The sequence below is a fragment of the Mustela nigripes genome, chromosome 1 (assembly GCF_022355385.1).
Source record: "Mustela nigripes isolate SB6536 chromosome 1, MUSNIG.SB6536, whole genome shotgun sequence".
In the NCBI taxonomy this organism is placed as follows: Eukaryota; Metazoa; Chordata; class Mammalia; order Carnivora; family Mustelidae; genus Mustela; species Mustela nigripes.
Genome location: NC_081557.1, coordinates 208,348,776 through 208,366,269, shown reverse-complemented (window position 1 = coordinate 208,366,269; position 17,494 = coordinate 208,348,776). Strand labels below are relative to the sequence as shown.

The following is a 17,494-nucleotide window of genomic DNA, read 5'->3' as shown; positions in this document are numbered from 1 at the left end:
AGAGTTTTCCTGCATCTTTGTCATCATCCCTATCCCTCCCCCATAAAATTTACTTAGCTCTTAGTATGTGCAGGGTCCTGGGTTAGGGGCTGGATTTTAAGAAGTAAAAGGCACAAGGCTGCCCTTGCCAAGCTTCCAATCTAGTTGAGACGAAGGAACTGAATCATAAATAATAATACAAGTACACTCTGTAAGATCAAGTAAGCAGGGGAGAGTATGAGTCACAAGAGCACCAGTGCCTTTTTTCAAAAAGGAGGAGGAAAAAAGGAATGTAGTGAAATCTTGATCTTTTGTACCAACTTAAGGGAGTAAATAATAAATGTAAGGTCAAGCACCCAACCACGGGATCAGGCAGTATTTCCTGAAGTATGCTTGCCCGAGATTCAGGAGTGAAGGACTCCACAGCGAACAGGGCTTAGGAAATCAAGGTACGGCAATGTACACTCAGTGTTCCTCAGGCTCATTTGACCAAGAAACTATCTTTAGAGTAACACTTACTTAGGTCACCAGAATCCCCTCAGGTACCTTAGGAAACTCTCACATTACCCTTCATTAGAATTAACAGTAGGATCTGCTAATATTCTGGAAATTAACTTTGAGCTACATGGGTAAATGCAGATGGTGCCTCATCCTTCCTCCGTAATGTTTCGTATCACCCAATGTAAGAAGTTCGGGCAGTGGGTCTGATCCTTCTCAAATGTCCCTTGAGTCAGGAGAAAATAGCCAAAAGTTCCCACTCTAAGGACATCAGAGTACTAGTGAAAGTAAAGTGTTCAAATCTGGGCCTAAACCAGCACACTTTAAAGCCAGGTCATGGGTCGACACAGGATCAGATAATCCACCCCTGGGTAAGAAAGAAACAGAATTTACAGAGACAGGCCTAACAGTGTAAGTCTGAATCTGTTCCGGGGCTCCTATCTAGCCTACTGTGCCTCCAGAGACAATCCTCTGAACTCGCAGAAATGAACATCGGAGGTTTGTTCTGGTTTCTAGACAGCCACCTTAAACCTCTTCCCCAAGAAAAAGCCAGTAATACAGGACCTGATTACTTTCTGAAAAGGGGAAATGTTTCTGATTAATTCAGATGGCTTTTAGAGTATATTCCTGGGAAGGCATGTGATAGTTAAATTATAACCAAAATATTAGTGCTTTAAGATGGTTAGGATGATAAAGGGCATATTTCAAACCTTTTTGGGAAGACAAGGTCACTTATACCGATGTTGTGTCCACAACCTTTTCAACTTATAGGCTCTGACTATGTAGACCTGAGGAGCCAGGCATTAGTGACCATGCCTCACTCCTTCCCTCACTCAAGAACCATTAATTGAGCACCTACTTTGTGGCAGCCTCTGATCAAGGTGCTGGGAGAGCCAGAGATGGAAGACACAGTGTCTCTGCCTTCAAAGGGCTCAAGGTCTTAGCGCAGGAGAAAGAAGAGACACGAGACCACAGTGAAAGTTCTTACTGGCTGTCAGGTCCAGCTGAAGACAACCGGCAGCAGGTGCCACTGCCAACTCAGAGAGCTCAGCTGCTGGGGAATGGGAGAAAAAAGTCACACTTGACAATGGCGCTACCCTTCTAAGAAAACACAGAGAGAGAAAGAACAGCAGAAAGATCAGCTGAGACCACTTCTGGCTTAATGAGCAAAACATTTCACCCATTTTGGGACAAGCGCCCTTTGCTACGAGAGACCAGCATGTTATCATCACTGTATGAAACGAACACCGGCAGAGAGTATCTTTCACTCTACACTATGAAAGACTTCAAATAAACAGCCTGACAGTTCCCTCTCTACCAAATATGCTTTACTTCTGCCAAGAACAAAAGAAACATGAGAGTAGCAACTCTGCCCTAAAATGGGAGCACTCGGGTTTCTCCAATCTAGTTTAGGGGAATGATTTTTATCAATACCCATCACCAATCAAGACAAAACAGTACAAAAACAACCCACAAATCCAACTTGTGAACTTATCTTTGGGCAACCTGTCCTTCACTCACCCAGCAGCCCTCAGGGAACGGCTTCCCCAGACTGGGATGGGCATCGTGCTGCGTGATGGGCTTGGGGGTCTGAGCAGCTCTCCAGAAGCGTACATGTTACACCGACGTGACAGTGTGCAGGGAACCCACACAGAAAGGAGCCACCAGCAAGGCCCGCGGGGGCCAGGGAGTCTTTACAGAGCAAACAACATCTTAACTGGGGCTGGAAGGATAAATAGGAGTTTGATGGCTGGAGGAATGGGGAAAAGAGGGGCAGAAAGTACAGGGATAGGTGAAGGGCATTCTGGGCAGAGAAATGAGCAAGGACTAAGGCATGAGGGCTTCAAAGAACAAGGCTTCCTGAGGACACAAAGTTATGTAGGGTCAGAGCAGAGATCCACAGGGACTGAGTGAGAAGCCAAGGCTGCTGTCTGACTGTAGTGGGCCTTGAATGTCATGCTATGAAGCTGAGCTTCTCTAAGACACAGGAAGTGAGGGAGTGGTAACATTCTATGTGTGTTTTAGGCCGTCGTCTTCTGGGATGAGGTGAGGAAAGAACAGGGAGGAGCTGGACGGACTACATTGTGTGGGCCACATAGCTACTTCCCTCAAGGTCTTTTGCTCAAAGTAACTGGTATAGGCCAGCTATGCAGCAGGAGTCGAGCCTGTACTTGACTGTTGAAATGAGAACAACTCCCATCTGACTGATCTTAATTTGTCGAAACCTCTGTTGAGAACCAGGAAGTGAGGGGGCAGCAGCAAAAGCTTCTTCCCACTTTTACCTGGGGTACCTGCTAAGTCTCAAGGGTCAGGGTCCGCTTGGGTCAGGTAGCAGAAATGGGTGCCTCTCCCACTGGTAGGTGGGGGGCCGAGTGACCACCACCCTGGGGGGGATGGTAAGTCACTGGTGGCCAGGCCCACCCTCCTCCTCCAGGACGGCTCTGTGCATCCCACCACTTGCTCTCCTCCCCAAGCTGGGGCTGCTTTCATCTTCTGTCATCACTTTCCCAGACCCTCCTCTTTCCATGTCCAGCACAAAGCCCATTGTTTGAGAAGTCGGCCACGTTACCCTGGCATTCAACCATGGTTCAGTTGTGTGATGCTGAGTAAGGAGCCCACATTCTCTGGGCCTCGACGTCCTCAATAAAACCAGACACCAGTATTATTAGCAAGAGTAGTTGTGAGGATCTAATGGAACTGACATGCTAACAAGCACAGGGTGAATGCGCCATCGTAGGTAACAGCCCAAGCTAGTTACCACTCCGCACATCCCAGTGCATTTTGTTCTCATGACCCAGTAAGGTGGGGATCTTGAATTTTTCCATTTTACAAGGAAGGAAACTAAGGTGTAGAGAAGTCAAGTGATCTTGCCAAAGTCACACAGCTTCTCAGTGGCAGAGGCAGGCTGTCCAGCTTGACTGTGAGCTCTGAGACCTGACACTATGCTACTCCTTAGCTCCCTTTCCCCCTCCTGAACTTGGTAATCGGCAAACTGACATATCCTGCTTCAGTGGGCTAATTTCTCATGTTTCCATAGCAACCCAGTCGGACTCTAAGCTTCTAGAGGGCAGAGACTCTATCTCTTTCTCTCTCTGCATATCCTTATCACCTTGCTATAATGAATAGTAACTACTTGCTGGTCGATGACTTGGATCATCTACTCACTATCCCCACAGATACTTCTGTCTGTTGGCATTACAATTTCAAATCTGCCTCACCAGTGCACAGAAGAGTTAACACAGCAGGCCTGAGACTGCCCTCCTGGGCAAGGCCTATGTGCAGGCTCAGCCCTGGGCCGGTGTCTGGGAACTGGGGCTTCGGGAGGGTTCCCACAGCCCTAACTGCTGAGGGGTTCCCTGTGCCTGAACTGCTGTATGGACAGTGTGGTGTTTGCAGAAACATCTGCCTTCCTGCTGCGAGTCTGGAATTTGGGCGTGTGCCAACCAGGAAGGGCCTCTGTGAACAGCCCCCAGTGAGATCCCTGGCCGGTGAGTTTCCAGTGAGCTTCCCCAGCGGGCATTTCTCACGAGTTGTCACAAGCCTCATGCTGTGTGACTCCACTGAAGGGGACTCTTGGAAGCCCACTCCCAGTTTCCTCTACACATCACCTGTTCCCTTTGCCATTTGCTCTGCACCTCTTCACTGTGACAAATCCCAGCCACAAGTTCCGCAAGTCCTCCTAGCACGCCCCCTAACCCAGGACTATACTGAGGGTCTCGGCATAACCAGAATTAAGAAAATTTGTCCCCACGCAGTATGTTCTGTTACTTTCTCCAAGAATGCCCTAAAATAGTTCAAGGCCAGTTTAGAAGTGGTCAAGAGTTGAAGCTGGGACTTAGCACTGCCTGCTCATTTTAAGACTCCTAGCTCAGGCTGGGTGACCAGCTGCAAAGGAAGCAGCTTCGAGTCCCTGTGCTCTAGAAGCTGGCATGCACCCCTTTGGGGAGGACAGGCTGGGGAACAGACCCATGCCACAGGAGATACTAAAGGCTAGCACTGATGCTTCCTAGCTTTGTGGCCTTGCGCAAGTCATTTAACCCCCTGGGGGCTTTAACTCCTCACTTGCAAAAGGGGGTTCCTAAGAGCACGTGGCATCAAGTGCTCTGTTAGAAGGGAGGTGCGCACTGATGACCTAGGGAATGCCTCACAGGGGCGCACTGGCTGCTGGGCTCCCGCCTCAGGAAAGGACTTCAAGAGAGCAAGGAGAGGCACCGGGGACAAAGAGAAAGACATACGATGGCTAAAAAATGTGCCAGCCACACAGGACTGTTACCACAAGATGGGCCAGAGCATGGATTCTGAATGAACAAACAGCCTGGGCTCAAAGGGCGGTTCTGCCGCTTCCTGGCTGAGGGACCTTGGGTGAGTTACCCAGCTTCACCAGTGGCAGCCTTCCCCTCTGGAAAATGAGGATAAGAATGGTACCTGCCCCACGGGGCAGGTGGTGCGGAGTGAAATCACCAATCTAGGACACTGCCTGACACAACAGTCAGGGCTCCGTAAGCACTAGTTATAGCATTTAGTGAAGATATCCAAGCATGGTATGCTGCAAAGCATAAGGATTCTACACACATAAGAGTTGCTATCACAACTATTATTGATTAAGGAACCCCAGACGAGACAATACTTACAGTCTTTTCTTATCCACCACTCGTTTAACTCGGATGGCTCTCTGTTCTGAGTAAAGTTTACATACTCCTGTTGTAGGGAAAACACCAGAACAGAGACCATTTAAAACCATTTCGCAGGTAAAGGTGTCATTAAGTATAAGGAGACACTACAGTCTTCGGCTAGCACAGCTAAATTTTGCATCACGTCTATGGTGAAATGCCACATTCAACCTTTAAGATAAAATGAAATACTTTTTAAGTAATCTTCAACGAAATCCAGAACCGCGCTCCTGTGCTCCTTCACTTGCTGGGAGTGTATCTCCTTGTGGGCTGGAAGAGAAAAGGACAGCAGTCAGGTCTCTGCACTCGACTACACAGGGAACAATTCATCAGCTTCCTCAGAACAGTTTCTGTATGCAAAGTGTTTGCAAAAATACAGCGATAAGAAAAGTCTGCATCAAGTGACATTACATTTTTAGAAGAGGAAGATTTATTGGGCTTCGCAAGAATAAAAGATTTGGAAAAACTACAGTCAAAGAATTTATGGTTTACTACAACACGCAGGGATGGTACCTGACGTGCCCCACTTCTTGAGAGCTGACCCCATTTGTAATACCAGCATCCAATGCTCAAGCTGACCTTCAAGTAACATGTTTAAATCGCACTCAAGCCCCACACTACCCCACCTGTCTGGGCTGTTTTCAGTCTAGAACATTCTGTCTTCGCCCCTCAGCTACTCCCATTCCAAACCTTCCTTCTCCACAAAACCCTCCTTGACTCTCCTAGCTATAAGGATGCCTGGCTTCTGCGAACTATCATGTCTGCTTCAGGTCTGTGTCATTTATTTTGGTAGGACAGCTCTCATTTCCTGAGACTGAGTGCCTCCCACATGCAGGTGCTCCGCAGGGACGTGACACATATGACTGCTAAAGCAAAAGGCAAGCTGGAGGCCAAGTTTTTACACACAGAGAAGCTAACCAGGTTCAGAGTCAATAAGAAGCCCATGGTTTGGTACTTAGTTGCTGGTTTATTCATAATCATGTACTTCTAGATTATTTCAATGAATGTTTAGGCCCTTAAGGGTAGGAGACATGAATCATGTTTTTACTATTGGGCTGCTTAACCTGAGATTCATTCACATGAGCGACTATACACAAAATTCTGTGAGGATGTGTGTTTCTCTGGCAAGAACATACATAGCTTTCATCAGACTCTGAGTGGCCCATCAGGGCTATGATGGAGGCTTCCTAATAGAAATCGACGTCAAGAATTCAGCAACCTCTGGCCACTTTGAGCTCTGTGCTATTTAATGGAACCTGCCTCAGCACATCACAGAAGGGCCAAGGAAGATACACGACTAGGGAGGCTGTCTCACTGCCCCCGTGAGAATGAAACATCAGTGAAGACGACGTGCTACTGAGAACCCAGGAGCCAGCCACAGTGCTAAGCATGTGCTGAACTCAACTGGATTCTCCTAACAACCCCAAGAGATACACCCTAGAACTGTCTCCACTACAGACAAACCAAGATGCACAACAGAGTGCCTTGCCCAAAGCTGTGTGGGTAGAAGGTAGTGGAGCTGGGGCAGGGGTGCACCAAACCAAAGCACCCACGGCTCCAGCGCCCTCCTCTTCAGCGTGACAGTCTGCTCTGGAAGTTTCCTACTCCAAGTAGAGAGCTGAGAATGCCCTCTTCGGTCCCTGTCCACACGCCATTGACCACTGACCCCCTAAATGCCCCACAGAGCACAGGGGTGCGCAGAAGCTGTCCACTCTGGCCCTTAGGAGATATCTGTGCGTGGAGAGGTCCTCCTCACCTCCCTCCTCCCACTGTTTAACCTGAATCACGGCCTTTTCATTACTTTCATGGCTGATCAAGAAAAGAGGAATTTTAAAGTTTTGAAACCTAAACCTGAACAATAATACTGGAGAGCCCTTAGCTGGGCACGCCCTGTGAATACTGGCTGAGGCTTCACAAAGTCCCGGCGGGCGGACTGCACCACTCAGAGCACCTCACCTTGAGTTCTCAGCTGCTGAATCGCTTCAGAGCAGGTCCTCATGAACGTCTGAGCGTCCTGGTCTATCTGGTCTCGTTCTGTGTCTGTCATCCTTCCATATTCAGACATGACGTGGCTAATAAAAAAAAAGTGGGGCAGGGGACAAAATTTTGAAGCAGCCACAAATGACCACAGATGTTGTCTGGATGGGTTGTGAAGGGAAGAGAAAGCTTCTCTATCAACATGACATTAAGCCGAGGCTGGGTGAAGACGAACTGGCCAAGCCAGGAGGTGGGGGAGCGTTCTACACAGTGGAGGTGATGGACACGGAGGCCGTGAGTGGGCAGCCCACTGGGCTGGCGTGGCGGCATGGGCCTGAGCGGAAGTGTGGGCTTCGGCTCCAAGAGCCACAGGGCCGCCAGTGAAAGGTCCCATGTCACACGAGGACAGGAGAACACCCTGCGAGCCACAGGGAGAATCACGGGGGCTGCTATCGGGAGCCTTGAGACATGTGTGGGAAACTGATTCAGGCTGCCATTTTTTCCACGTTGACTAGCAATCCTCATGACCCACAATAAAAGAGCTTTTGGAAACATTTCATTTCCCTGATGTTAAGTTAGAAAACGTGAGCTAGGGAGGGTGCTCAACTACACGAACGCAGCACTGTGAAGCTCAAGATACTAGGTTTAGAGTGCCTGCTCCTCTTCCTAACAGGTAGGCAGGTGTGGCAGCACTGTTATTAACAGTGATTCTAATGAGCCTAATTAAACACAATGGAGGTTGTAATGGAAATTTAAAATCACAAAATATCAAGTTAAAAGGGACCTCAGAAAAGGTACAGACTCAACTCATTCTGTTTCAATCTACTAGCCCTGCCAGCCACTCATCCTCCCTGAGAATAAAACACAAAGTACCAACTCAACATGTGACCTACTTCCTGCTACTCACGCTCCTACCCTGCACCCCAACCACACGGCTGCTCTGCTGCCCACGATTGGCCACACCCACTCCTGACCCTGCTGCAGCCTGGAATGCCATCCAGCAGCTGTTCTTCCAACAGATGTCAACATGCTTCCACCGCATTCGGATCTCAGACCACAGCCAGCTTCCCTGACCACGCCCTGCACTCTCCCCCTGCACAGACCACTGTCGCTGATTCCTCAGTGCCTGTGCCAGACAGCACATTACTGTGACTGAGATCCAAAGGCCCCTTCCACCCTGCTTTGTGATACAGGGTCTAGGGCACTCCTCTACTGCCGTCTGTCCCTCGCTCTGCCTCATTCTCCTTCCAGCACTTACCACTCCCTGAAATATGGATGTTGATCTCCTCCCAGGAGCATGTAAGCTGCAGGAGAGCAGGGATTCTGTCATTTTCCCTTTGTTTCCCCAAACCGAAAATGCTGTCCAGCACACAGCAGGGGTCCTAATAGTAGCTGAGCTTGTCGCTTGCACCAGACACTACTCTCAATGCCTGGTACGTAGTTCATGGACTCATTTAATCCTTGCAATTCATCCACTCATTTACCTCTATACTAAACCCCCATACGGCAGGCACCGTGGCAGGGACTGGGGGTCCACAATTGGAACAAGGCTTATTTCTGATCCCCGCAGAGGGCAGGTACCAAACCATGGGGGTGTTGACACAGAATTAAGGGACACAAGGAACTGTTGGGGACAGTGTTGGTCTGCGAGTGGACGGGGGACCAAGGGGTGAGAGGTCAGTGCATGCAGGGGACAAGGGACAGCGGGAAAAGACCTACTACAAATGCCCACCTGCAGGTCACTGTTGGAATGACCATACAATGCATGGGCCACACAAGGATCGTCCAGAGTGTGAAAGGGAAAACGGGAGTGCACCAGGTGCTCCCCGCACACTGGACAGCTGGACCATGGCATTCTCAGGGCTTTGTGTCACTGCAAGGGGCAGCATGCTACCTGTGCACAGTCAGCATCTCCACACTGAACATCTAGTGCAAGTCTGCTCTAGTTTTCAAGGGAATGTAAATGCTATTGTGATAAATATACATTTCTTTAAAATTGTACTGAAGCTACAACAGCTATTTCTCCAGTATTAATAGGTTTCCCCCAAATCCAACAATCATACAAATACTCCATTATCAACTGTAGAGGAGCCCACGAGGTACAGAAGCTGGGGACGGCTGGCATAGCCACTGGAGGACCTCAGAAAGTCTGCATTTTCCATGGGGCTAGCCTGGGGGTAGATGGAAGCAGAACCTGGGTGGTGTTGGGTGCAGGCATGGTGTATCTGAGGAAGCTGTCTTTAGCAACAAGGACTGGCTGGCTGAGAAGGGAAAGAGGAGAGACGAAGGTCCAGAGCACGGCAGGCAAAGGTGTGGAAGGATAGACGTTCAGGCGTCAGGTCAAGGATAGCACAGGAAGTTTCGGACATGACAGATGAAGAGATGGAGCAACTTGAAAGAGAGTTCAAACTCTCATTTTTCTGTGAGGATTTAAAAACAACACCAGCTGTATAATGGGCCTTTGAAACACATTCATCAAAAGTAATGAAGCCCTGCCTGTGACATAGCCCCAAATTAACTATCACAAAAACAGAATTATTACTGTTTTGAAAAGGTTAACTATCTGGCAAATAAATCCCAAAAAATATATTCTCATCGGACATGCATACAGAAATTCATCAAACTTTAATTTTATTTCCTTTATGACTTACAGACGGATAATTTTATTATAGACCCCAATTTACCAAAATATTAGATCCAATTAAAGGAGACCAAGTTAGGTATAGGTCTAGATTAGTCAATTCACTTTAAGAAAAAGGGAGGAAAAAAATGGGTAGTAAGTTTATTGACTGGTTCAAAAATTCGAAGGAAATTTTTTTTTTTAATTATATGATCAGTATAAAGGGGCAAGTTTGAAATTACAAAATACCACTGACACCATGCCTATTACTTGAATATGCAGTTAGGTGCCTCCTAAAGATAGAGAATAGATAGTGTAAATGATTCTTTTAAATGATTTGAGAGAGAGAAAGAAAGAGCTTGTATATAGGGGTATGGTGGATGGGGGTGGGCAGAGGGAGAGAGAGAATCTTGAGCAGACTTGCCGTTGAGTGTGAAGCCCAACACAGGTCTCAATCTCATGATCCTGAGATCATGACCCGAGCAGAAGTCAAGAGTCAGACACTTAGCCGAATGAGCCACCCAGGTGCCCAGTGTAAATGATTCTACTCCCTTTCAAAGGTTACTGAAAAGGCATGGACAAAAGTTGAAGGCCACAATCTTATTTTTGCTCTAAATATTACACCAGGGCAAGGACATGACCCTGTCCACAGTACATGCCTGACACACACCACAGATTACCCTGCTGATATCTAGGCTACAGATATGAATATAGACCCTGCTCTCCATGAACAACATCACAATAGGTAACACTCACAGCCTTATGTGTACGTTTTTACATCACAAGCTAAAGGTTACATAAAGCCTCCTGTGCATTAATACTACTCACTGTGCTAAGTGTGTCACATACCCATTTAATTCTCAAAACTCCACGAGGTGGGTACTATTTACGATTCTCATTTTACATAGAAACCAATTGAGGCATAGAGAGGTTAAGTAACTTGCCAAGGTTAGACAGCTAGTAATTAGTCTAACTGTAATTCAAACTAACGCATCCTGGCTCTGGAGTCTACGTTCTTAACCACCACCCCAGGGACCTCTCATGTCAAAAAGGTAATAGAGTTCAGGGGAGAGGATGCTTTTTCCCCACTAGTTGGTGGAAAGGAAGGTGACCTATGAACCCAATCTTGAAAGGCAGGATGTGGCCATGGGGAGACAAGCGTGGACACTCTCAGGAAATAACAGAATGGAATCAGGAGAGAGCAAGTCTATCTGGAGAACAGTCAGTGGTTCCATCGGGCTGGAGCCCAGGCCAGGTGGAGCAATGAGTTTTTGGTGGGCCTCCAGCACTAGTCGAAGTTTCATTCTGTAGCCATTGGAAGGGCTGGGCTTGATGAAGATGAATACGGCAATATCTCGTTAGATGGAGGAGAGGGGGAAAGCTCGGGTAATAGGTTACCAAACAAGGCAGAGAAGCCTGCCTTACTCATCTCTGTCTCCTTAGCGCTGTGTAAGAGGGAGGTGCTAGTGCATTTCTGTTGGACTGAAATTTAAGAAAGGAGCAATGGCAGAGCGTGGGTGGTGGCAAGGACGGGAAAGAGGAGATGGATCTGAGAGGTAAAGCTGTCAGGAACAACCCAGCGTCATCAGATCCTGGGATCTGGGGCCTGGATGAGCAGCAGACATGGATAGAAACAAGGAACACAGAAGGAAGAGAAAAAGAGCTGGAAATATAAAAGAAAGAAACCACGAATAATGCGCATCCTTACAATGCAGTGTAGAAGGACAGAAGTAACGCTCTGGAGACCAAATGTTCCATGACCGACACTGTTTTGAAAAAAGAAACCAGGGCAAATGGACTTTTAGAACCGTTTGGTGATAAAATCTGGGATACTAAAGGAGATTTTAAGTAACAAAGGATGGCTTTCTGAAGTTCTAGGATCTAGGATCTAGGATCTAGGAGAAAGGGGTGTCACTGTGAGACACAGTGCCACGGCCACAGACCAAGGCAGGCCGGAAACCTAACAAACTGAACCACAGGAAGACAGAGGTCCCCTCTGAAACCCCAGAAACAGACTGCTGTCACGGGATGGGCACTCAAGAAATGCTTGCTTGTGTGGATCTTGCTGAATTGATCTGACCATTTTAATCCTAATCTCCAGAGGGCCACTCGTCAAAGTCTGGCTCCGGGAAGGAGAGGAGGAGGCCAGAAGTGGGAAGCCATGCTAGAGGGAACTGTTGGAGTCAGAGCCTGAGATGAAGGGGAGGGGTGGCAGCTGGAGGACCAACAGCTAATCCCTCACTGTTTGGCTGAGCTTAGGAACAAGTAGCAATCGGACAGACAGAGATCAAAACATTGGCTGTATCATAATGACTCAACTCAGGTGGTCCCCAAATGGGGCTTGGCAAGTGTGCTGCATGTCCCCGCTGCACGTGCCTTCCCATGCTTCCGGCCTGCTGTTCTTCTCTTCCCTGTGCACTCTTCCAACTGCCAGGATGAGGGGTAACCGCTTCCTGCTTTCTGAGCTTGCTCCCAGGCTCTCTCCCATCTTCCTCTGGGCCCGCAGACACTGCCTTCTCTCTGCCTCACATGAGTGCAAGCCCATCTCCAGCTCGGCCCCTCCACCTGGCACCAGCTCGGCCCCCACAGTGCTCCGTGTCTCCCCTGCGCCACCGACCTTTGAAGAAGCAGTGTACACGGTGTCCAGACAGTGTGGGTGTGCAGTGAGCACTATGTGTATTGGTCACTCAGGGCACTCTTCCCCTGTCTACTGGATCTTTCCCAGCAAACATGGTGTTTTATCTCCCAACACGACCCAAACCAAACCAAACACTTCAACTCTATGTCTCCTACCAGCTACTGCTAATCTCTCCCTTCATCTGGGTAAAACTTCTCTAACAGGTTTGCACCCCGGTCTCCATTTTCCTGACCACTGTTTCCTGATCCCAATCCAAATAAGCTTTATTCTCCCCACTCCACTGCTGTCCTCACTCCTGGGGGCCCCGACTCCACAGCTGTCCTCACTCCCAGGGGCCCCCAAGGCCCCCATGCCAGATCAGCCCTTACCCAGTCACTTGGCACACAGGATGGAGCCAATGGCATCCCCTCCCTGGCCTGTGTTCTTCCTGTGCCCTTCACGACTCCACTCTCCTGATTTTCCTCCGACCGTACCTGCTGCTCATTTTCAGGCTTTTTATGGACACCTCCTAGCCCCCCGAAGACTTATAGATGGACAGTTCATGGTTCAGGCCCTGAATCTCTTCAGGGTCAACACTGTTCCCTGGGTGAGTCAGTCTGGTCTTGTGGCTTTAGCAGCACAAATACCAGCTTTATGCTTATAAGTCTCAATCTTGTAACTCAGTCTGAACCTCTCCTAGAACTTGAGATCCAAATCTTATTGCCTGATCAACACCTCCGCTTGGTTGTCGAATTCACCTTGTGAATATGCCCTCAACTGAGCCCTGGCCTGCTCTCCCCAAACTTCTGTTCCTTCCACCTGCTCAGGACCCACACCTCAAGTCCTCCTGACCCCTCTGTTTCTCTCCCAATACCTGCCTAACCCATCAGCAAATCTCTTTGGCCCTACCTTCAGAATATTTCCAGAATCTGACCTCATGCTATTACACTCATGGCTATGTCTCTGGTTAATGGCACTGCCATCCCTCACCTGGACTTAACCGTGGTCTCCTAGCATGTCTGCTGCTCCAGCACGGTCCTATGTCCTAACATACCAGCCATACTGCTCCTGTTAAAAAGTAAGTTGCGTCCTATCGCTCCTCCATATAAGACCTTCCAGTGGCTTCCTAGCCACGATAAAAACCAAGGTTCTCGCAAACACAAGATCCTTAAGACAACCCACAAGATGTGGTTCCTGCTATCTCTCTGAGCTCACCTTCATCAACCCCAACCCTCCTGCCCTCATCACACCAGACCCCTCACTGCTCCTGTGATGTCCCAAACATGCTCCTACATCAGGATCTTTATACTTGCCGGCTGCCTTCTTCTGGAATGTTCCTTCCCCAGATAAACTGGCCCTTTACTGAATATAAACTGAATGTCCACCTCTTAATGAGGCCTTTCCTAACCTACCTTTTCATAAGACTGATTCTGGACATATGCGAGCCACTTCCCCTGCCCCCTCCTCCTAAAAGCACTTACTGACCTCTAACACTCTACACAGTTTACTCTTCTTTCTTGTCAAATGTAAGTTCCATGAAGGCAAGGACTTTTGTCTGTTCATTGCCATATCTACCTCATCAAGAGCAAGGCATAGGATCTGGCAGGCTAATAAATCAGTACATCACAATCAAAAGCTTTCTGAATGGCCTGACTGAGCACATGTAGGACAGGCCTGATACCGGCTGCAACTGTGCTCCTTATAAGGCCACTCCCCAGCAGATTTTATCCCACCCTCCCAGACCCTACAGACCCCCTTGCAGAGCTCTTCCAGAGCCTTCCCTGGAAAACCCATTGCCTCCATCTTTTTTTTTTTTTTTTAAGATTTTATTTATTTATTTGACAGACAGAGATCACAAGTAGGCAGAAAGCCAGGCAGAGAGAGAGGAGGAAGCAGGCTCCCTGCCGAGCAGAGAGCCTGACTCGGGGGCTCGATCCCAGGACCCTGGGATCATGACCTGAGCTGAAGGCAGAGGCTTTAACCCACTGAGTCACCCAGGCGCCCCGGCCATTGCCTCCATCTTGATGACAGCCCCTCCTGAGAGAAAAGGGAGGAGTAAGCTTGGGGTTCTCAGTCCCAGTCACAAGGGAAGTCTCCTGTGGATATGGCACCTTCCTAGCCCCCAATCCTAGCTCCTCATTTTCTGGGGGAGAGCTGGAATGACAGAAGGAAGCCCCTGGGTTCTTGGAAAATAGATGGCCCTAACCTCATGGGTAGTGAGGACCCACAGACCCACAGATCAGACCCACAATTCTCGGATTGTGGAAGAATGAGAGGTGAGTGTTTCCCTATCCCAATACACCCCAGCATTGCGTCTGCTTACCTAGTTTGGCTTCACATGGTAATGCCAGGTAATGCTTAGAGAACATGCCCTACATAAGGCATATGCTCTGTCCCTCCTCCCCAACCCCCTAGGCAGAGCAGAGGAGAAAGAGCAGGAAGGAGGGGGAGGCCTCCAGTCTTGTGCTCCTTCCTACTAGAAATGGTCTCATCAGAATGGAGGCAAGAGGGGTCAGGGACAAGTGAACAAGAAAGGTACTCACTTCCAAGTGAACACACGCCCCGTGGGTGGAAGGGACCTATAAATGACTAATTCCAAGAATATTAGATTAACATCCTTCTACTCTATATTTTGATTTAATGGAAACTCAGCCCAGTGAAACTGAAAAGGTCTAAAGGTTAATTTGACAAAACCGATCACTCAATTAAAAGGTGATGTTCCTTTAGGAACATTATACATTAACCTTTAAAGCTCGAAATTGACAGTATGGTTATTCTATTAGTAAAAACAGAAACCAAAGAAGTTTTCCCCCCAAGTGGTATTGTTTTGTTGCCAAGGCATTGCAGAAAAGGTACATCCACCAAAAGTGGAGACATTATTTTTAATTAAAATCATTCAAGATATCCAGCCAGAGGCTACCTCCGTTGCGTGCTGTTCTGCTCTAGTAAAATGTCATTACTAAAAAAAATTAAATGGGTCAATAAAGTCTGAGCTCTACATTATGGAAAAAATTACAGCTTCCTAATTATGTCAAACTAACATAGCTTTATGGGTCTGAAGGCAATTTTTCTTTCAATTCCATGTTCGTACTCCGTCCAAAATGTTCCCGGCCAAGGCCAGCACACAGCACTGGGAGGCAGGAGCAGTCAAGAAGCAGGCTGCAGACCACCACTGTCCAGAGGAGAACATGATGGGAGCCAAGAAGGACAGCCCTTCTCCATCCAGAGAATACAGGTCGCTGAGGGGAAGCCTGCTCCCTAGTCCTCATGTTTCTGTGTGGATCAGCTCCCCTGGTGTGACCCCCAACTGCCTTCCTTAGCCTCCTGGCAGGGGAGAAGGGGACTTCTTTCTCTGATCGTTAAGATGGCAGAAGGACCCAGGCACGGGCAGGGACACACGCATGCACCTAGCCACAGCGCCTTGCTCTCTCTCCTCTTTGGGATCTGCCTGCTTATAGACAGCAGAAGCTCTGCTGTCGTCCTCCCTCTCTTGTGCCAGAAAGGGGCCTGCCCCCAGGGACTGCAACTGTTCAGTGGCAGCAATGGCTCAGTGAGTCTAATTCCGGAGCCTTCAATAAGGCCGCCCACTCCCAGACCTAAGCTCTGCCTGTCACTCTGTATTTTACCAGTGATCAAGCTGATCACTCTTCACCTCCACCATGTTGACCTGACCTTGTATCCCACCCACCTACCTTCCTCCCTCCCTCCCACCAATCTCCGGCAGAAAGAAGAGGCGTGTTCTTTTTAACTGCCCACCCCTCTAACTTCATCCTAGGTCACATGGGGTTCCAGTCCAGTTACCCTTCACCAAGGGACTTCTGTGTGTCAGGAGCTCGCACAAAGCACATCTAATCCTCAGGAGACCGTCATCCACATGGAAAAAAGAGAACAAGCACGAGACGGGAAGTGAGCTCTTGGCACTCACATGACCTGGCAGGAATGGGGCTGAACTTAGGTGTGACTGACCCCCCACCACCACCGGCCCCGGGCCCCTGCTCTGTCAAAGGGACCATCACAGTGGCAGGAGTGGATGCAGAATGCATGAGCTGGCAATAAACAGCTGCCACTGGTTAAAGCAGTAAGGCTGAGTTTCTATAATGAGGTAATGGATTCGTCAAGACCAAGAAAGCCCCGGGAGCTAGAGTTCTATCTGACGCTCAAGACACATGACCAATAAGTGGCAGAGCAGGATCAGCCCTGGATCCCAGGCATCAGTCTGAGCGTCTGCTGCCAGTAGCTGGGAAAGAGAAAACCCTGGGCCAGCAGCCAGCTGTCACGAGTGACATCGGGGAGAGGACTTGGAGTGATCTGTGAACCAGGACACACAGTGTGTGGGAGCTGAGGAGAAATAAATGCCTTAGTATCACCATTGTAATCACAAGTTTAAAACTACTACTGTTCTGTAACAGCAGCCTTATATGATAATCTTATAAATGCGTGGAAATGCACTGCATTTCAATGATGCTGTCTTATGTGAATCTCTCAACGAGCTAGTGAGGGGTCATCAAACCCTCTGTTTAGAGCAGGACTCCACAAATTTTTTTTGAAAAGGGCCTGAGAGTAAATACATTCAACTTTGCAGGCCACGTAGTCTGTCACAGTCATTTAATTCTGCTGCTATAGTGCAAAAGCAGCCAAAGGTAACACATAAATGAATGGGTTTGGTGGTGTTCCAGTAAACTTTATTTAGAGACACTCAGATGGGCATTTCATTTGATTTTCATATGGGGTGAAATCTTGTTCTTTTCCCCCAGCCGTTTAAATGCTATTCTCAGCTCACGGGCTGTACGAAACAGGTGGCAGGGGGGACTTGGCCTCCAGGAGGTGGTTGGTTAACCCCTGGTTTAGAGACGATGTTGGGTTTTACAGACTGATTCTCTCAGGTTCACAAGGCCAATAAGGGAGTGGGGTGGCCTGAAGGACACGAACATTTAAAACATTCGCCTTGTTGGATGCCTATTGAAGGCAAAGGGAAGTGAACAGTGGCTTTCTGTGAAAGGCCTCTACAAACACTTACATAAGACAAACAGAAAGGAGCTGGACCAAGAGGTTTAGGCCAGTTTTGTTAAGCTTTCCAAAATGACTACAGCTTCCATTTTTATGGACTATACACTTGATATCCATGTACACCTC

At 48.4% G+C, this 17,494-nt stretch overlaps 1 protein-coding gene across 3 annotated transcripts in view; it reads right to left on the bottom strand.

The window, feature by feature from the left end:
- The window catches only part of STX18 (syntaxin 18), a 115,901-nt gene that overhangs the window by 28,742 nt on the left and 69,665 nt on the right, over positions 1-17,494 (bottom strand). For all 3 annotated transcript variants that reach the window (XM_059380721.1, XM_059380729.1, XM_059380739.1), the window contains exons 3-5: positions 7,104-7,219; positions 5,340-5,417; positions 5,109-5,175 (exon numbers count right to left, since the gene is read on the bottom strand). In XM_059380721.1, the coding sequence (XP_059236704.1) occupies positions 5,109-5,175; positions 5,340-5,417; positions 7,104-7,219 (261 nt within the window). The remainder of the gene's footprint in view (positions 1-5,108; positions 5,176-5,339; positions 5,418-7,103; positions 7,220-17,494) is intronic.